Source organism: Danio aesculapii, chromosome 23 (genome assembly GCF_903798145.1).
Source record: "Danio aesculapii chromosome 23, fDanAes4.1, whole genome shotgun sequence".
Lineage (NCBI taxonomy): Eukaryota > Metazoa > Chordata > Actinopteri > Cypriniformes > Danionidae > Danio > Danio aesculapii.
This window is the reverse complement of record NC_079457.1, coordinates 34,366,791-34,390,010: the sequence shown is the minus strand read 5'-3', so window position 1 is coordinate 34,390,010 and position 23,220 is coordinate 34,366,791. Positions and strand designations below refer to the sequence as shown.

Below are 23,220 nucleotides of genomic sequence, written 5' to 3'. Positions count from 1 at the left end.
TATTCTGGGTTGTAGTCATGTTGGAGCCGCTATATCTGAAGAGTGTGTTGTTCAGTTTTGATGGTGAGAACTGGAATTTAGGCTCACTGTATTCTGTTGCTGATGCTGGAACTGCAAAAGATGCAAACACACTCATAAATAATAAAATTTAATTTGTTTTGTGTACCTTAACGGCACAAGCTTGAGTAAATGCTTAAAACACAAAAGTTAAACAACACAATTTGATTAGATTTTTTATTTGATTTATTTGTTTTGAACAGAAATATCTAATATAATATATAAAAATTCTTCAACAAAAAATACATTTCAACGTGGTCGAAATAGAGCGAGATGAAGCACAAGCTTATTATTTTCCCACCCCATTACTACACACATCATTCGTCTATTTCTAAAAAACAACTAAAATAGATGTTAGAAACCTTCAGTATATGGGTGGTAATCAGACTGCCTCTCCACAAACAAGAAGAGGGAGACAAATCATAAGACATTATCTCAGAAAATAATTCCAGAAATTTCATTTTGCATGATATTGGCATCAAAACATATAGACAGGAGATGTGTGGCTATTGATCTGTTACTTTTCTGTGTTGCTCCAGGACTAATTTCATATATTTGTTTAGGAAATAATAAAATGTTTAGTGCGTTGCATTTTTTTACATTACTTAAGCATCAATAACTTTTTTCATTTTGAGCATTATAGACTCTAGATGATGGATAATAAAGCCCAAAGTGTCTTCTTTCCAAAGAAACATGAACTGTGAATGTAGACCAAATTATTCAGTTAACATCATTCAACTGTTAATGTTTTAGTTTGGGAAGGTCATTTTTGAGAAAATGCCTCTGACGGTAAGGGAAAGAAGGACACCACTTGAAAAACTTTACAGAAATCTCATTTTGCATGCTGTCTTCATCAAATTTGAAAAATAAACACATGAAACACTTGGCTTTGAAGTTATATATTTTCTAGGACAGGGATCACCAAACTTGTTCCTGGAGGTCCGGTGTCCTGCAGATTTTAGCTCCAACCCTAATCAAACACACCTGAACAAGCTAATCAAAGTCTTACTACTTGAAACCCCTAGGCAGGTGTGTTGAGGCAAGTTGGAGCTAAACCCTGCAGGGCACTGGACCTCCAGAAACGAGATTGGTGACCCCTGTTCTAGGACATTACATTAATGTTTTTTCCTGTGTTTGCATATGGAAAAACAAATATTGAACATGATCAAATTTTTTTTCTCATGACTTCATAATGTACAACTTTTTATATTTTTGAGCGTGAAACTTCCCCTTTTACCACAGTAAAGCTCAAAGTGTTTTCTTTCCAATGATACCTAATTTGTGTTTGTAGCTTACTGGAGTCAAGAACTGTTACTATTATAAGTTAGGTGTAAATCTCAAAAAGTGAGTGCTGGGTAACAGGGTCTTCTTTTAGTTATCTCTTCTTTTTACATGGGACACATGAGCTTTACATGAGACATATTTTATCCTTTTGGCATCTTTGACATATTATATGTCTGATACCGTTTGTACATTTTAGAACATAGACCCCAAAAAATACATAGTATTTGCAAACAGCCAATAATTGAAATTTCATCACACCTTTCTCATTTTATTCTTTTTCAATCACCTCTTTTCATCATTATATTTCTTTAATAATATATATATATATATATATATATATATATATATATATATATATATATATATATATATATATATATATATATATACAAAACATTTTAAATTGATTAATATCTTACATTGTTTAGGAATCTGTTCTAGGCTGTTCCGTAATTTCACACCACATACAGTCATGCACAAATTTTTGTTAAGTTGTGCTTGTTTTTAACCTCCTAAAAATGTTGTTCTTCTCCCAGATTATATCCCCCTTGTCTTTCTTCAAAAAACTTTTGTATGCATTTCTGAAGTAAATTATTCCTAGCTTTAAATTGTGCTGTTTTAAATTTTACTAAATCACTGAACTTAAGTAACTTTAGTTAAAATAAATAAATAAAGGATTTGCATTCTCCAAATACCCCACATTTTCTATCAGTGTAAAGGCTCGAACACACCGGGACGCTTTTCATTTGCGTTTATCGAGACGTTTTTTCCGGATTCAAACCCAATCGATTTTCACTGGCTTCGAGCAGAAGAGTATGCAAATTACTCCTTGATGTAAGATGGTGCTACACAACTTTAAGCTTCTGACACCCGCTTGTAAAATTTTATTATTATTGCATAACAAGAACAATAGCATACAAAAACGAGGTATATAATGCTTACATTTTTTCTCATCAAAGGAACAAATCAGTAGAAAAAAAAATTAAAACAAAAAAAATTAAATAAAATTACAGGGGATATAGAAGTAAAAAAAAATAAATAAATAAAAATAAAAGCATAAGAAAAAGATTCCAAAATTGCATATATCCTTTATAGCTTTTTTTTCTGTGTGTGTGTCTTTTAGGGTTTCGATATAATGCTTATGATCAATTTTAAACAAATAAATATTAGGCTTATCATTGGACCATTTTTGTTTGTGTACATGGTACTTGCCAAATATTATCATTAAATTAATAAACAAATTTTGCTCCAAAGTTTTGTTATTATTGTTGTAAATCAAAAAAAAAAATCTTTACAAGACAACTGAATTTTATTTTTGCAAGTTTAAATATAAGATATTCAACATCAAACCAAAACTTTTGGGTGTATATGCATCTAAAAAACAGGTGTTTTATTGATTCCTCCTCTAATTCACAAAAAGTGCACATAGATTCCATGTCTCTAAAAAAATTTTTAACAACTTCTTTCACTGGATAAATTAAATGTATTAGTTTGTATGTCACTTCTTAACCTTTATTGGTGAGACAGTATTTACTAGGCAAGTTCCAAACATTTTTTCCACTCAATTTGCTCAAATAAGGAATTCCAAAAAGATTTGCATTAAGGCAACAAAATGGTTCTGCATAACTTTTTAATGTTGCAGTTATTAAATTTATTGTCTATAATTTTCACACCATTGATACTTACTTAACTGATTAGTATGTAAAAGATTTTATTCAGAGGATAAATTACCGGATAAGAGCTGAACAATTCCACTAGGAATTGCATCAAATACTATTGCAAATTCTTTAGCAGTTATGGGAATCTCGTAATAATAGAGAAATTCACAATAATTATAAAGTCGTCCATTACTTTTGAACAACTGTCTCAGCAATATAATATCATTATTGCACCAATTTCTATGAAATAAGGATTTATTTTTAAAGGTTATACATTTGTTGTTCCTTTTATGTGGAGAACAATTATGCTTATAAATAAGCATCCATAGTAAGCATACCTGTTTATGAAAAGAGGAAAGTTTTATCTGCACCTTGTTAATATCAAAATTACATCTTAAAAAAATTCTAAACCCCCCACCTGGTTAAAAACTAATTCAGAGATGATGCTCCAAATTAAGAAGAGAGTAAGCTGACACGCTTGTTGTTAAAGTTACTGACAGCTCGAACAAGCATGGATGGTTCAAGTAGCAGCTCCAGCTCTAGTGATGAAAAAAATATTATTGTTCACCAGTGCAATAAGCAGCTCCATGTTCTTATATCCTCTGAGGATCCTCTTCAATGTGCGCTCACATTGACAGTTTTGCACTTGAGCGGCTCCATGTGCTGTTTACTTCAGCAGCTTCGTGCACCTGAACAATAGTGCTAATCTGATTGGTGGAGAAAAAACGAGCATGAGGTGTTTTTTTTAAAAATTACGCTTTTACGCCTGCCGTTTTGTGCGTTGGTGTGCACGATCACATTGGCACCCTTTATTTAGTCACGAGGCGTTAAACATTGACGCAAAATGCGAGCAAAAAGCGTCCCAATGTGCACAGGTCTTAATTACATTTTTCTGCATTGTACATAAAGGTCGTAAGTTAGATTTATATGTATTCCCCCAAATTTCAACACAATAACTCATACAGTATATGGCAACATAAGTGTGTTATATTATACATACATTGATTTATTGTCCAGGATAAAACTTGCTTTGTACTCTATTGCTACAGTTTTTACAAATTTTGATATCACATTATTTATTTGCGGTTTCCAACTAATTTTGTGGTCCAATACAACACCAAGAAACTTAATTGCATATACTCTTTCTATTACTTCATTATCAATTTATAAATTTAAATTATGACTACTTTTTTAATTTCCCAAATAACATAACCTTAGTTTTACTTATATTCAATGACAATTTGTGTACGTCAAACCACAATTTCAATTTATTAATTTCTGTGCTAATCAACTCCATAAGTTTTGGTCAATTATTCCGAAAACAAAAGATACTTTTATCATCTGCAATTAAAATAAACTCAAACAACTATCTCACACATATCGGTAATGTAAATTATAAACTATATTAATTAACATTTATATGAATATAAATTAACATTTATATGAACAAACAGCAAGCTTATATATTAAAAAGTTACTGTATGAGTCAAATGCAAATGCCATTTTGGTGTCTAAAATTTAAAAAATTAAAAATGTAATTAAGTATATCAAATATACTACAATGTAAAAAAATATTATACATTTTTAATATTACATATTTTGTGATTTTTTTTTATAGGACCTTGATCTTTCCTCCAACAACTTTTGATGTTGAAAAATGTGACTTTTATTGACATTTTTAACCATTTGAAGTGATATATTGTCTGGATTGGTGTTGTAAATTACAGCACAAAAACATGGTAATAAACTGTGAGTACTTTTTCAGTTGTTTTATGGACTAAACATCATATTATCATCAAAGTAGAGATAAAAATCCCAAAATGTGATGCATAAACATAAATAAAAGGGGGAAAAACATAAATCACAAAATAAGGAACCTGTTAATTAACTTTTTTTTACGATACAAAGGCAACTAAAGTGTCTATATTATAAAAATTAAATGCAAAAAGAAAATGATAATATTCCATCATCATTAGGAGTAACACAACATAATCAGAAACAAAACATTTTTGCTGATAAATGGTTTGAAGGATGTTGGCAAAGTATTAAGTAGTAAATGTCAGTTAACAAGTATGTTGGTATTGCATGGGATAATTAGAGTCTTTTACCATGTCAAGACAAGATGTTTGCTTTGCTTTATAAGCAACTTGATTGAATGTTTGTTCCTTCTGTAAATTATGGTAAAATGTGTGATATTTCTTTTTTTATTCTAACATTCTAAATCACTCATTCATTTTTCCTCGGTTTAGTCCCGTATTCATCAGGGGTCACCTTAGCGGAATGAACCACCAACTAATCCAGCATAAGTTTTACACAGCCCTTCCAGCTGGAAATAACATTCTAAATGTACAAAGAAAAAATGTAAAACTGTTGTCTTAATACTTTCATCTTTAACCTTTACACTATAACTTTGACATGATTTCTATATATTTGAAATTCACATTTTTCTTTTGAATATCATTTACAAAAGACTGTGTCAACAGTGTGACATATATATATATATATATATATATATATATATATATATATATATATATATATATATATATATATATATATATATATATATATATATATATATATATATATATATATATATATATATATATATATATATATATATATATACAGTATAAAACGAACAACAAATAAATAAGTACAGGCACTTTTTTATAAGGTATTAAGCAATACATATTTATCTTTATGCAAAGGCCTGACTTTCGTGGTATTCATCACATGTTATATTGGTCACACTTTATTTTAATGTACAATTTGCATTATAAGCAATCCATTAACAAACCACTAACAAAGAGGTTTAGCTCAATAAACCACTAATTAGCTTCTAAATATTATTATTACGTTAGTAGAGGAGTAGGATTAGGGATGTTTAAAAAGATCCTTAAAAGTGCTAATAAAAAGTTAATAATCTTAATAATAGACATGTAATAAGACAGTAGTAAATGGTGAGAATTGTTACTTAAACTAAAAGTGTTACCCTTATTTTTTATGTTTGAGTGCACTAAAAGTGTTAGGAAATTGACTTGGCAATCAATGTTACCAATAATAGTAAAACAGTACCACAATAAAGTAGACAAGTCAAGTCACCAAGTGAATTTTTGGTACTAACTAAAACTTTAAACATCCATATGTTTAACTGCACAAAAGGTCCTTAACAGTGAAAACTGGTTAAATAACTAAATAAATAAATAAATAAATAAAAACAATTATCACAAACAAAACAAAACAAACTAAAAACTAAAGGTAACTAAAGTTGTTTTTCCAAATCTGGTCCACCATACACTTTTATGTGGCCTGTGAAAGCATGTGATACACATTCACACCCAATGTGAATTTAAGTATTCATGTATACAAAGTCAACACAAACTGGGCCAAATAAATAATGCAGAATGTGAGATGTGTTTGCCAAATTCGCTTTTTTCATGCAAGATATTTCAATTGAGTGGAAATTTTACACAAGGCAAAAGCTATCCCATGAGTAGCCAGAGATGCTAATTTGCATTTGGTGTGAACTAGGGCTGCATGATATTGGAAAAATCTGACATTGCCATATTTTGTTCCTCAGTGATATATATTGATATAAATATGATTTCCCCCAATGGCTAGCTCTATTTGGAAACAATATAGAATGATTGGGATGATTTTGCACACTCAAAAAAAAAAAATGTTTGCTGTTACTTATTTAAATTGAGCTGAAACAACACAATTCTTGTTTTTAGGGAGACAAATTAATTGTTTTATGTTTAATCCACTTTAATTTGTAAAAACAAGTAAGTTAACTTAATTACTTCACGTTGTCCTAAAACAAATCGATTGTGTGGAACCAATATTATTAACAGTGTATGGAGTGCATCTGCACATAATAAAAGCACATATTTGTTTCTTTTTTTTTTTTTTTTTTTTTTTGTAGAGTTAACAGAGTATCGGTGTAGAGACATTCAATAATTTAATTTAATAAATTAATTAATTTAATATAAAATAAAACTGTATGGTCTTCAATTTATAAATAATTAAATCACTGTTAAATTTACAACCTATACAATTTATTGTGCTTAAATGAATTAAAATTGCTAGAAATCTTAAACAGGTCTTGAAAACAGATCCAAATTAAAATAGTTTAATTCTTTTATGGTTAAGCATTGCTCCACAAATCTCATCTGTCTTGAGCTGTGGTGACTGCTGCTATAATTCCAATTTAATATAGATCCTGCGATACGACAATTGCAGATTCACACATTGCAATATCAATGCTGAAACCATATATTGTAGAGCTACACAATATTGGAAAAAAAATATTGTTAATAATACAATCTTACCAGATGACTTGAATAGCTTATTTTTAAGAATTCGTAATTTTAGGACAATTAGGTTTATTATAACACATAATCAAACTACAAGCATAGCTAAAATAAAACAAAGATGCAAATGAATAAACAGTACTTTTTGATTTTCTGAGAAGTCATATATTATTCAGAATTTAAACACAGAACCTAAATAATTAAATGCAAAATATCTCTATAGAGTCTTCATCATACAAATAAATAAATACATATGAAAAATAATAATTGAAATATAAAGTTACAGACGTTATATTTTCTTGTGCTTTTACGCTTTCTTGAAATGCTTAATAATCATCACAGGTCGAAAAACATGCAAATAATAAACTTTAACCACATGATGGATAAAATTTATACAAAAAAAGTATTGTACCTGATCAACTATAATCATAATAATTGAATGGACATTGCACATGCTACAATGTTAATATTGTGGATGTATGCATTGCAATATTAATGCTGAAACAATATATGCAGCTATAGGATGAAGCCAGCATTACAATAAATGTCCCTGCTGCTTTACAGTATATTATATATTAACTATAAACTACACTTCCCATTATACAGGTTTGCATTGCAACCAACCATCTATAGATCACAGTGTTTTGCAAATGGTCCATCTGTCATTCTTTAGCGGCTTAAATTTATTTGCTGTTCAATAGTTCTGATTCTCTCAAATGTAAGTTTTGGAGAAAATTAAGGGCTCGTGTCTTATATTTGTCTTTGTTATTTACTTAATGAAAGTCACTTAATAGGTTATCCAAGTTTCTTAACCGTGCTAAAATTATTAATGTTAAAAAAAAAAACAGAGAAGTAACATCTATTTTACATTTATTCAGATACATGTATTTGTTTGTTCCTTGAATATGTGAATGGTATAAAGACAATGATTTAACAACATCCTAAAAAGTACACTGTAAAACCCAAAAAGTTAACAAGTTCGGTGAACTCAAAATTAGATTTTTTAGACTTAACTTAAACTGAATGAGTTAACCATGCAGATTTCCCTGCACTGTAAAAAACAAAAATTTAAGGCAAATCAAACTGTTTGAGGAAACCGATTGAAACAAACCATTTGAGTTGAAAAACTAAAAAATTATGAGTACTGTGAACTTTCTTCAAGTTGAAGTGATTAAGGTATTTATTTAACTCATTACCTGCAAAGTTCAAAAGAGTTCAAAACTCTTTTCACATAAGTAGAATTAACTTGCAATACATTTTGAGTTAACTACACTCATTTCATTTCATAAAGTTGACTGTTGGGTTTTACAGTGTAGCAATGCATGCACATTCTTGCAGTTATAACTGGCATACAACTTTTAAAAATAAATAAAAATCCTTGGAATATTAAATGCAGTTTAGCTTAATGCAAATCAGCATGTTTTGAATTCTGACGTTCTGTCACTTTTAAATACTGGGTGGATCCCAATAATATGTCTATGCCATAAATCCTGTGGTGAGGTTCCTACAGACAGCAATATGGCTATCATAGACACTAAAAGACAAGACACAAATCATGTGAAGTTACAGCAATTTTTTGCTTTGTCATTTTTATTTAGTAACAGTGCTACAGTTTATTGCATGAAGCAATGCTGTATACGGTGACCTTACAGACACACCGTGATTACAGTAACACAGTATGTATACAGATTAACTTTAACAGCGACCCAGAGTACAAGGTAGTAATTTATGCTCTGTGGCATAAATAAATCAAGTGGTTATTTTAAAATGTGAACACCTGTGAATAAAAAGTGTGTTTAATAATATATTAAATGTTTTAGAGTACATTTTAAATAATAACAATGTTCCAGTATTTTATTTTGTCAAGCTTTAAAGAAGTGCACTTTTGTTAATGTGCTGATGACTTATCACATTATTATTATCCTAGGCTTATTACGGTTTTTAAATGTTCTCATTGTGTTAAACTGCTGAAGCTTTTAGTAGTGCAATATCGGTCAAAGTTAGGTTACTTTAACAGGTATACAAATAAAAAATAGATAATAATAAAAAAACCTAATAAATAAACAAACTACTGCACAATATTTGAAAAATCTGACATTGCAATGTTTTGTTCTTCTTTTATATACTGTTTATTGCGATATGAATATAATTTCACTAGATGAATTGAATAGCTCTATTTGGAAAGAATTCATTCATTGAGAAATAAACAATGCCAACTGTTTTCAGGAAAGACTTCCAGGAAAAAAATAGGGTCATCGTTGTATAATTTGATTGAAAATAGTAATATTTATTAATAACTTTATCTTATCTTTAATAATTATTCAATTAATCCTGCCATGTGCCTATATTGCAGATACACACATTGTGATATCGATACTCAAATGATATACTGTGCAGCCCTAAAACAATGAAGCAAACAAATAAATAATGTTGATAATAATAATGTAAATAAATAAATTAAATAATGTATATACACAAAGTACAATATATTATTAAACACAATACAATAGAGTCTCATTATTAAACTGTATTAATGCATTAACATAAAAAAGAGTAATAATACAATGTATTTATGACAGTCACTATATTAATGTTAATAAAAAAATACAACAAAGTTTTAGCATTTATTAAGTCCATTTAATAAAACAGTTACGACTTTTAATTTTATTTAGGTATTTTGCTAATTATTGTGAAAAGCACTATACAAGTAAACTTGGATTGAATTGAATATTTAAAAAGTAACTAAGAAACAAATTAATTACTGATAAATAAATGCTTTTGTACTTTTCAGCATGAGGTTAATTAAATTAGCTAATGTTAATAGTACCTAACAATATAGGCCTACACAGTCGGAGCATTTTCAGCTTTGCATGTCGTAGGCCAGATTAACGTGAAAATAAACAGCCTAGAATAACCGTTGCCAACAAAGTAATAATATAACTTGAGGTTTAAATAATTATTCACAATAGTTTAAACTGCCCATGTTTATCAATACAATATACTGCATTATTGAAATTTGGCACATGTCAAGTGCTGACTAAAATGATAAAGCACATGTAAAGAACTTTAACCTTACATTTAAAATAATAATACAAGTGTCTAAAGTAAATGTTATTAACTTTGTGCATTTACTTTTGTAATACAAATAATTGCAAATATGTTTAAATATGGCTTCGCTTGAAATTGCTTTAGTTTATCAAAAATGCTTATCATTAAACTGAACAGTTCCATATAAATCACAATTCATATACAACAGAATTACAAAATTTCTGTGTAAGGTCCGACTTAATCGGGTCACTTTAGAGTGCAATTAATAACATGCAAGATGCGTTTCAACTAAGATGCTTTGCTTTAAATGTTTGCAGATACATAAATGAAGGTTATTTGGATTGCATTCAGTTTGAAAAAAAAAAAAAACTACCAAAGTATATTTGTTTAAAGTTTATAATTTCCATAAAAAATACTCTTTGAGAAATGGACCAAAAAAAGGTTCCTGTTTTCCGAGGTAAATATGAATGTTTATAATCATACTTGAAAATTATGGCTTACACATGACACCTAAAATGTAATTTAGTGTAACAATAGTTCACACAAAAATCCAGTCAGGCATTTTTATAACAAAAGTAATTTTATGATATTTTAGAAGACACTTGTTTATTGTAATTTTACACCTTTATACTTTATACACAGCTAAGTTTACCCATTTGTTAGTAGTAAGTTTTCTAAAAATAGATTTATTATTCAAAATGATGCATTACAGAATTTGTTTGTTGTCTACGTTTTAAATAAATACAGTATATGTTACTCTGAATGATGACTGAACTTTATTTCACCCATATTTTGACATTTATAACACTTAATAACACTTAATTATCTTTCTGTGAAGAAGATTCTAAATGTTGTGAAACAAACGTTTTAGCAAGAAAGGTTTGTTCTTTCTCTCGTATTTTACTATAATTTTTTTTTTTTTTTATGAATATTTAATCCAAATCCTTATTTAATCTGTGCTGCTAGACTGTCAACACTGCTCATTTTTGCATGTTTGTTCATGCCTGGTTTACAAAAAGTTCACCAGATAATAACACTGCATGACCAAAGCCGTAAACAAACAAATATTATTCAATAATTACTAGCCCCATCTGCTTTTTATATTATGTTTTTTATTGTTATCATTATTATTGCGGACTTTGTGTTTGGATACACCAAACACAAAGTTGATGTGTCAAAAATACTTTTTGTAAATACATTTATAAAGCCAAAAGAAACATACACATGAACTCCACATCTCAAACACTTTTCCATCTGACTTTTGTTGATAAATTATTTTTATTTTAAATGAATTTTTCTTTTTTTAAATATATGATGTTCAGTTTAAAATAACCAGGAAGGTTTTAATAATTTGTTTTGAGCATCATGGTTTTAAATTCCCAAATATGGGGTTAATACTTGTAATTTTCAAATGACTTATTAAAATCTGATTTTTCAGAAGTGCTAGTACTAACTAAAAAAAAAAGTGTTTCTTATTATTGCAAGATAATTCTGTTTGAGTATAAAAGCATGCGAGATGATGGTAAGAGTATATTTTTTAACAGACATAACTTTACACAAAATTTAAAGTACTTTTATTAATTTATGTATTCCAAATGAATGTGTGTGGGAACAGTTTTCTGAATTTTTAGGGTTATAGTAATTGCAATATGCAGCATTTTGGGTAATGTGATTATCTCCTAATCCAAAAATGCCGTCTAGGTAAACTTCAGGCTCTCAAGGATTTCAGACACACCCCTGTCAAACACTCTTGTGTTTGAGAAATTAATTAAGTGAATGCAGCTTTGCCTCAAAACCTGCTTCAACTTGCTTATGAAAATTGTTTTCCGATACTGCCAAACACACATGCAGTACTGCGTTCACGATGTTTTACTGGCGTTCCACACATTTAAAGCGCGCACTCACTTGTCGGCGACGGGATGGAGTCGTTCTTGACCATCTTCGACTTCCTGCGAATGCTCTTGACCTGCTCCAGCACGCGCTCCTGACCTCTCCGTTGAGTCTTGTCGGACGGCAGGACCAGCGAGGTGTCATCCGTCGAAACGGAGCCTAGAACCGAGCGGATAGGTTCGGCAGACATCGCTGCTCTCGGTTGCACTGCGCACACGAACCTTCAGCCAAACCTGACAGACTGTCCTTCAACGTCACCAAACTCTTGCGCGGCGGCGGAGAAACTGATGAAGCTCCAGCGCTTCAGTGAGGAGCCACACCTAAGATACGCCTACTGCACCGCGGGCCAATGAATCCTCAACATTTACTTTTAAACCTGTCAGTTACCTGGCGTTTTCTACGCATGATCATTCGTCTGTCTGTCTGTCTGCCACTGTTTGTTTATCCATTTGTTACCAATACCACCCATTTGTTACAAATTCGCTATGCCATTGCTACAGCGCATTGTAAATATGAATTCTGTTGTTTACTTAATTGAATTGTGACTTTAATTAGGTATTTGAATTACTAGTTTAATTAAGTAATTTTAACGTTATTGTTTTGTGTGTTTATTACTTACTAATTATATATTAAAAACATTCCCTACTTGTATTGAGTGTCATTTACTTAGACTATTTAAGTTTTGTTGACTCAGATCTGTAATCTGAGTTAGAGTTTTACAATTACATTTTAACAGAAAGCTCCGTAAATCTCAAACATGGCACAACATTAAAGTCTAAATCATGTCTCCCTATGTCAGTCATGTTCAAAAAATACACAATAGCATATTTTTAACATACATAATTAATTCATAAGTCATTCATTCATTAGTATTAGTAGTCTGTCTGTTTAATTTCTGTTAATACTGCTCCTTCAACAAACATTTAACTGACTATAAGAAACTTTGCAAGTACGTCAACTTACACTAACCCTAACCCCAACCTCACAGTCTACTTATAATCTAATGAGAATTAGTTGGCGTGTAGATGCAATGTAATTTATATTCAACAAAAGGACCATTAAAATAAAGTGTGATCCTTTGGACTTGTGGGGGAAACCAGAGCACCGGGGAGAACATGCAAACTCCACATAGAAATGCCAACTGACCCAGCCAAGGCTCGAACCAGGGACCTTCTTGCTGTGAGGCGATCATACCCACTGTGCCACTGTGACACCTCTGACAGAACTCAAGCAGGGAAATCTGCATGGTTAACTCCTTCAGTTTAAGTTAAGTCTATACAATCAAATTTTGAGTTCACCTAACTTGTTTCTATTAAGTTTATCAAACTTTCATGAAAAACATGTAAGTCAATGGAACTCAGATTTTGCAGTGTACAATAATAATAATACTAATACTAATAATAATAATAATAATAAATATAAAAAGAAACCACAAAAATTACCATGACGATGGCAGTATTTTACCATGTTTGCCAAGTTTCTAATGAAGAGAAATTATTATTATAATTATGATTATTCATTCATTCTTTCATTTTCTTTTCGGCTTAGTCCCTTTATTAATCTGGGGTCACCACAGCGGAATGAACCACCAACTTATCCAGCATATGTTTTACATAGCTGATGCCCTTCCAGCTGCAACCCTTCACTGGGAAACATTCATACACTCTCATTCACACACATACACTGCGGACAATTTAGCCTATAATTCACCTATAGCACATGTCTTTGGACTGTGGGGGAAACCGTAGCACCCGGAGAAACCCACGCTAAAACGGGAAAAACATGCAAACTCCACACAGAAACGCCAACTGACCCAGCCGAAGCTTGAACCAGCGACCTTCTTGCTGTGAGGCGAACGTGCTATCCATTGCACCACTGGGCAGCCCAGATTATGATTATGAATATGGATATTATAATTTTTATATTTATTATTTTTTATATACTTATACTTATTATTATTATTATTATTATTATTATTATTATTATTATTATTATTATTATTATTATTATTTGTTAGAGAATTCCTTGGGGGGAAGGCAATATTTTTTGATAGAACATTTTGCAAACCCAAATGTTTTTGGGGTAACAACTTTTGTAAGGCAATGCAAATTTTTTGAAAGTGAATGCAAAAAATTTGGAGTAAACACAATTCTGCTGCTATAGAATGCAAAAGATTTAAGAGCAAAGAATGTGATTTTAGAAGAATGCTATATTTTAGTGTGAAAACACAAATGTTTTGTAAGCAAACACAATGTATTTTTTAAAGAGTGTGATCCCTTTTCAATTGATAGGCTTTAGGAATGAATTTTGGGGAGTTCAATACTTTTGAAATAATGCAAATTGTTCTTTTAGCAAATGGCAAAATTTTTGAAGGAACACGATACTTTAATTGTGACAGTTTTGTGAGAGAACACAAAGAATTTTAAGGGAACACAATAGTTTTTGCGTGTGCAGTTTTTCCAGCCCAAATCTCACTAAGGAAACATTACTATTTTAGTATTGTCAGAAATTTTGTACAAATCCATTTTCCAGTTTTACTTATATAGATGTACAATTTTTTAAAGAATGCATGTCCCCAAACATCTCCTACTATAATGTACATATGAGATCATACAAATTAACATTAGCCGCTAAATCAAAAAGTTAGAAATTGTCAAGAGTTTCAGTTGGTTTTTCAGTGAAATATGCTTTGATTGCTGTTTTTTTATTGCTTTTATTTTTATTGCTTCCTTTTACATACAATTTTCTTTAAATTGGTCAGTTTCTTTAAATTGGTTGTTTTTAAATGTGCTTTATAAATAAATATTGGATTGTATTGTATTGTACAGTATTGTATTGTATTGTATTGTATTGTATTATATTGCATAAATGCAAAACATCTTTCAAGAACAATGTAAAACCAACATAGGCTCATTCTGAAAACGTACCCCTATATACATTTCTGCAGATTGTGAATTATGTATCCAGTATGGAACGTATATCTGCATTTCTTTTTTAAAACGAATGCTGGGGTGAAGAATGGTTCCAGAATGTAGGTAAGACAAAAACAAACAAAAAAAAAAATAAACAAGTAAATAGCAGGGTAAGAATGAGATAAAATTGGAAAAAGTGCAAAATCAAGCAGCCGCGAGGGTTTTTCTTTTTCTGGATTGCTTTTGAAAACACTGATGGTCGAATGGTCGGATCATTTGTGCTTTTTAAACCACCATCGGTTGGGTTTAGGCAAGGAGGAGGGTGGATCAGTTGATCGGTCAGTCAGTCAGTCGGTCGTCAGTCGACAGCGGCCTCAGCAGGCACGAATGGCACTCGAAGAGAAATCTGAGATCTCAGAAAGCACACACAGTGGTAGAGCTGAAGATCTTTGCCCAAACCTGAAGAAACCTAACATGTTTGGGCAGGTTCAGGCTTAATTTCATTTTAGATGGGGTCGAACTGGGCTCGGGCTAGAGCTTGTGCTCGGGCTCGTGTTTGCGTGGTAAATGAACGGTCATGTGATGCATTTCGATTAGCGTGAAAAAGATATCTGAATGTTTGTTACAACATCAAAACCCATCCCTGCAAAGATGAAACAAAATGATGAGGGAGAAGAAAAAAAAACTAATTTTGCAGAGTGGAAAACATACAGCAATCTGACAGAGATGAGAATGATGAGGTCGCTCGCTACATTGGAACCGCTGTCATGGAAAATGAAATGGACGCTCTTGACTGGTGAAAGATGAACAAACAATCCTACTCAAATCCTACCTAAATTAGCCAGATCAGTACTATGCATACCGGCCAGTAGCAGCAGCAGTGAAAGGGTGTTCAGTGCTGCTGGACGAACCGTCAGTGAGCACAGGGCCGCATTAAAACCATCTACAGTGGATTCAAAAATGTTCTTGCACAAAAACACGCAGCCTAATCTTGGTCAGTAAAATATTTTCAAATTATAACTAAATATTAATTCATTCATAAATGCATAATGGCGGTTCATTCTGCTGACCTCATATTAATAAAGGGACTAAGACGATAAGAAAATTAATGAATTAATGAATGAATAAATGCATAATGTAGTCAGAGTATATAGGCTAATGCTGGAATTATTCTTTTATTATTCAGCGTCCACCTTGAGGCTGGATTGTAAAGAGGAGTGGCGAAGCAAATCCCGCAGAGCCTTTATCTTAATTTATTATTGCCAAATACCCATCTTTATTTAGAATTTATTTTAATTTATTTTTGTTAAGAAAGGCTTATTTTTATTGGTGTGTTTGCCAATTTAATGGCTAAGTGTATGCCTAGAGTGTATTTAGAGTGCTGAGATGTTACGATGTTACAGAGAAGTTATTTTATTTCTTTGTTCCAACTTTTAGGTAGCCTATAGCCTATGTGTGTTATGACTAAATAATGTTAAAACACGTATAGACAACTAATTCTTGAATAAAATGCAAAAGAGCTGTGTGCATGTGCGCACTTGAATAATGTCTGGCTGTAAACGGGTTCGGACTTTTAAAAATCTGCCAATTCTGCCGGGAACTTTTAAGGCCCAATTACAGCTCTACACAGCTGCCTCGGGCAGATTCACGAAAACAAAATTTGCAGAAAAAACTTAGCTTTTGAGATGTATTTTGCTTTCCCCAATATATATATATATATATATATATATATATATATATATATATATATATATATATATATATATATAGGGGTATGTTATCAGGTTTTGAGCCTGGAATAGTTGCCGGAATAGTTGGTGATGCATTCCGCTGTGGCGACGCCTGATAATTAAGGGATTAAGCCAAAAGAAAAAAAATGGAATTGAATGTAATTATAAAATATAATTTTAAAAAATGTAAATCAACTATTTTGTATATAATTTATAACTTTCATTAGGTACTCTGTAGTTTCATATGGTATCAATTATGCTTATATTTAACAAGAAAATAAATTAGTTATCATGTTGAAATGTTTTTATACAGTAGCTACTGCTTGGTTTAGTGCTATCACAAGCTGCCTAATCAAACATGAATGCCTGCTTGCAGCTTTGTGTGATATTTGCCAAGTGGTCTAAAAGTTGCCACTCATCTATTTCTGTCTGTCTCTGGAAGCATGTTTTGTTGGATTCATTAGAGTGTGGCATGGATAGTTTAATGCTGATGTAATGACGTAGGGTGTTTTACAGTCATTGGCATCACACTCAAGCAACAGATCTCAAACTCACAAACTATCAGTGAACATTTAGTGCTCTGAACACAATATAACCATACAGCTCCAGTGTATAACAACGCATCAGCTTTCCAATGCAGAGCTTTCAAGTACTGTAACTCTAGAGTATAATTAGACCTTTTTTTACAACCACATCCGGAAACATGATTTTCCCCTATTGTTATGTAACAAAACATTTAGATGTTGATTTGTTTTAAATATTACTTGTTATGGTAATGGTTTCTACTACTGCACTTATCCTTTTGTCATTAGAATGTTTGGTGTAAGAGATATACAGTATAAATATTAATATTCAGATATAATTTATGAACTGATATACAATTTTTCTATATTGTGTGTGTGCCTTGCATTCCTTTCATTGTGAGGACCAAATGTCCCCATAAATTTATTAAAACCAGTATATTTGACCTTGTGGGGACATGGTCACCATAAGGAAAACTGCTCATACATCACACAGAATTAAGTGTTGAAGTAAAAAAAAATGCTGATTGTATGCCATGAAGGTTGGTTTAGGAGTAATTGTTCTGGTTAGGCAGATATATTGTTTTTGCGTATATTCTAATTTTTGCAATTGTTTTAGAACTTCCAATTCAGTCGCCTATGGGAATAATAAATGGCAAAAAAACAGTCAAACTACTACAGTTTGCAAAAAACATCAGTTTGCATCATCAAGCAGTGTAACGAGCTGTTTTTAATGTCTAAAATGAATGGAAGTAAATGACACTGAAAGTCTCAAGCTAAAAAGATTCAAATGACTGTACCTGCTGATACACAAAGAATAAGGTCAATACAGTTTGTATTATTTAACATCATTATGTCCCCATAAAGATAGCTGTACAAGTGTTATGTCTACACTTCAACTTACAAGGTTAACAATTTCTTGTAGAATCTACAGTCACTTACTGGCAGCAAATTGCCAGAAAATTACTGTAAATCAGCAGGATTACTGCATTTACATTTAGAGCACCATTATCTTGCTCTATATGTATCTACAGTTTTCTTAACTATAAAACATACAGTAATTTTCACAATGCGAATTTAATATGCAGTAACATACTGCATAACTGTTCTATAGTAAAATACAGTTATATTACAGTTAAATGTTTAATATATAAAAAATCATTAACAGTGTACAGTTCTGTATATCATACTTGTCAGCTACCCATTAACCCAACGCATAAAAACACACATCCTTTTTATAATTGACAAGTTTGATGAACACAGAAGTTGTTGCTACTGTTTGTATCTTCACTGAAACCAGTTTTGAACTTCATTGGAAGTAAATGAAAGCTAAAGATAAAAATCGCTTGCTAACCACAAACAAACAAAGTTGGCTAAAAGGATACTGACTACACAAAAAAAAAATTATAATATTTAGTAAATAATTAAATCTGATATGATCAATAGGTTATGACAACAATTGTTTGTTATGTTTATTAAACTCGTTTTCAAATGTGTTGTTTTTAAAAGAAAAAAGTAAATATAACTATATATATTATACAAGATTCAATGTATTAAGTCACTTTAATGTGAAAATTTATTTGATTTAGTTATAATATATATATATATATATATATATATATATATATATATATATATATATATATATATATATATATATATATATATATATTGTCTGCTATTGGTCTGTTTGTGTATGCATTGCAATATATCACAATCTTTATACCTTTGGCAAAGTTAAACTACAAAAACATGATTTTATGAAAACTCTTATGTGTTGGGCATGTCTATTACATGGTCTGTCTCTATATGTAGAGACATGTATAGGAAGGTGTAGTGTTTTTTTTGTTTGTTTGTTTTTGCAAAACGCTAAAAGGTTACAGAATACACTGCAAAAAAGTTGATCAAAATGTTTTAATTATACATTTTTTTTTATTATTATTTAAAGAAGTTTACCCTGTTTTAAGTCACAAATGTATATTGAAATTGACATGTAAGGTTCATTTGATGCTAACTAACTTAAAGTAATAAAGCAGCATATATACATAGCAGTGCCATATGGCTGTATATCGGCACTGGTGGGAGGCATGCCACCCACCAGTCGCAATATACAGCCATATTGCACTGTGTGATATTGCATTTATATAACAGTTCGATGGCATAATTGTGCATATAAACACAGAACAGCAGAATCCGTGCTACTTCACAAACATTTTAGAGCTAGTATTTGAATCATTCTCCAGCATATTTGCGATTATAGAGTCAAGATTATAAGTCTGAATGAAATGCCATACAGACATTTCCCAGTATTTGTCTGTTGCAATCGGGAGATCACAATAATTAACCCCGAAAAAGCCAAAGCAGCGCCAACACTACCAGATTACAGTGTTTGCGAAAACAAAAGCTAAACACATGCGGGCATTTCCTCTTTCTTTCTTTTCACTGAACTAGTCTGCACTAACGAAAACAGGAGATGCATTAAAAACATAGGGTTGCCCATCTGTTTGTTTCTAATTTTATTATATACATCACCTGTTTTGCCATCATGTATGTATTTAAAGAGAAATTATAAGAATTATAACATGGCAGCAATTTTTGGTGTATGTGTTTGTAAGTTTGTGTGTTTGTGAGACAGAATCAACAGCACATGTTGATTCTGTCTCACACACACATGGCTGCTCAATGGCCTTTACATCACAAGTCATGAGTTCACTGTGAATACCGGAATGGTATTTAGCCATCAGCCAAACTAGTTGTTTTAATTCATGTTAGCCTAGGACATGTTCATAAATTGTGTGTGAGAGGATTACAAATTGCTAGACTCATTAAGAAAGGCTCTAAAACAAATGGCCAAATACTGCTCTGTGTCTGCAGTAAGAGGCAGTCTTCATGTTCGGAAAAGATAATGTCAGCTCAATCCTTAATTTGCAGATATTCCTTTATTTATTTATTAATTCAATTCTTTGTACAGGAGTGATTTGAGTGTTTTAATATTGTCCTGTAAAAGATATTCAGTAATTGTATTATTTGCACATTGCTTGTCCTGTGAAACATAGATTCTTTGTGATTATTTGGATGCTGCATTGCTTTAATTAGCATTAGTCTATCCAAATAAAAGATCAAATGTGTGTACCTTGTATTCCTCACATGTACAGCAATAACATAAAGTTTGGCCTTCTGTAGAAGGTTTTTAGTCCCCATGATGAAAAAAATAAATAAATCACACAGAATAAAATTGATTTAAAATATGAAACTGCTGATTGCTTGCGAGGGTTGGGAGAGGACAAGAATATACTGTTTGTACACTATGAAAATAATTATGACTACACAAATATTTTAATGTTGCTTTGACTTATTTTAATAAGTTACCCAGCTACCAAAATTCATGTGGCCCAAATCTGGACCACACCAGACACTTACATCCAGCCCATATACCGCATGGAATGATGACACTTGGGTGGTCCACTCCTGTTCTGGGCCACAATTAAGCCATAGCAATATCACATATCAGCCAGAATTCAACCAAATTAACCAGAACTGACCCTATTCTGGGACACAAATTGCTTTTATTCTGGCCCAGATCTGGCCTACACCTTACACTTGCTGGGTGTGACAATGTACAAAAATCCCAGCATGCATTGCAGTATGAATACATTCTATAGCTTATTGATGCTACAGTTTTCATTATTTGCTGTTTGTTCTGCTGTTTTTGTTGACAATGTTGATTTTATCACTTTTAGTATCCTGTTTGTGATGTTTGTGAGTTTGCTTAATTTTGTTGATTGTCACCGTTGTTGAGGTTCATTTGCTGATTATTGATGACTCTTTGAGCAGAAATTGACCCATAGAATTTTTTTTACCTTATAAACCTTCAAAATTATGTGGCATATGCAAGCATGTTATTATGTTACTTCTAAAAATGGATTAAACAATGGTGAACATCATAGAATTATATTATTTTATCACAGGTTGTGCCTCACTTAATTTTATTGTTTATTTTATTTTTTTACTTGGCTTGTTTGCTTTAATGAATAAAGTTTTCAAGTTCTTAAAAGTTACAGCAGCCCAAAATAGAATTTATATTAAGAGGTTTAGGGGTATGAGCCCAACTAAAGCAAACACTTTTCTCCATGATGGTGACTTTAGTCTATGTGGTCCACATATGTTTTATGATATCTGGGCCACATTTGTCATATCTTCTCTGGGCCGCTTTAGGCTCACAGCCACATAAGCTAGAGCTAACTCTGCCAAATATTTGCCAAAAATGGCCCAAATTTGTTTTAAGATAACTGGGCCACATTTTCCATATCTTCTCTGGGCCACTATAGGTGACCGGCTGCATTAGCCAGAGTTTACTGTGCCGAATATTTGCCAAAATGGCCCACATATGTTTTAAAATAACTGGGCCACATTTGCACTCACACGTGTGAGCCACTTTAGGTTAAAACCCAGATTACCCTTAAATGATTATGCCACATTTTTGCCAACAGTGGCCCACATTTATCCTCCTTCATTTGGGCCAAATCATTAAATCACCCATCATTTGGGTAATTTTCCACATGGGCCACATTAGGCTCACATTCTGATTACATTTTGCCATAAGTCCCAAATCTTTGCCTTAAATGCCCCATATATGAATTTGAATCTTTTGGCCCCCCTTTGCAATTGTACAGGTGGGCCACTTCAGGCTCACATTAATTTTGTCTGGGCCGAAGGAAGACCACCAGTGCCGCATAACTGCCTAAAGTGGCCCACATTCGTATGCAATCTGGATAATGAGGTTTCAATCTAAAAGTACTTAAGTTATACAAAGTTTAACTTAATATTTGTAGTCAGTTTGTTTGATGTAAGTTGAGATGACTAGGAAACTTATTTGGATTCCACTTAAAAATTTAAGGCAGCATTATTTTTTATACGTGTGTGTGTGTGTGTGTGTGTGTGTGTGTGTGTGTGTGTGTGTGTGTGTGTGTGTTTGTAGGTAAAATGTGTTACATTAATGGCAAGTATTGCAATTTGTGTTAAGTTTATGTTCATATAATTATTATTCACCTGTTCCTAAATTGGGCGTATCCCCCAAGGTTTCTACGCACCTGTGTGCTGTCCCTTGTCTCCCAACTAATTTGTGACTTTCACCAGCATTTGTACTCCTACAAGAGCAAGAGCACCACCATGCGGGAAAAACAGCCTACTGCACTTTTGAAAATGCTTCAGAATAGTGATTTATTTATTCACAAGTATGATGAAGATTCAAACAGTGTTTATGATGCCTAAAATGTGGTTCTAATAATACTTCAATAACTAACCAATAAAAAAAATTGACTTAAGTTTTTTCTTTTTTTTTCTCGAGTTACATTGAAATATCAGTAAGAACACTGTTTAGATTGTCTCTGTAGATGATCACAGTACCCAATAACTCATCTTCATAAAAACACAAAGAGCTTTCCAATGAAGCCTTCAAGATTATCCGTTTGCCCAAACGCAAACGATCAGCAGCTTGTGATGATTAATGCCTCTGTTCATTGAGATGAGGTAGAGATCGCCTCAAAGCACTGATCTCAGGTCAGCTGTTCTAGTTATATCCTAATAGCTAAAGAGTGCGTTAGAGCCTGTTCACTTTTTCAGTTCCAGAAGTCATTTTTCCCAATCATTTTTCACATAGTCAAACTAGGTGTCAAACTAGGTGACTCGCAACATTATAGTCCTTGACTTGAAACTAAGAAGTATATGAAGATCAGACAAAAGACAAACATACTATTTATCTTAAATAAAAAAAAAAAAAGATAAAACCACGAAGCATTGTGAAG

At 31.7% G+C, this 23,220-nt stretch overlaps 1 protein-coding gene across 1 annotated transcript in view; it reads right to left on the bottom strand.

Annotated features, from left to right (window-relative positions):
• The window catches only part of LOC130217513 (plakophilin-1), a 64,770-nt gene extending 52,227 nt beyond the window's left edge, over nt 1-12,543 (bottom strand). Inside the window, exons 1-2 of the mRNA XM_056449624.1 lie at nt 12,269-12,543; nt 1-111 (exon numbers count right to left, since the gene is read on the bottom strand). The exon at nt 1-111 is cut by the window's left edge and continues 5 nt beyond it. Coding sequence (XP_056305599.1) covers nt 1-111; nt 12,269-12,443 — 286 coding nt within the window. The 5' untranslated portion in view covers nt 12,444-12,543. The remainder of the gene's footprint in view (nt 112-12,268) is intronic.
• Between the last annotated feature and the right edge of the window lie 10,677 nt (nt 12,544-23,220).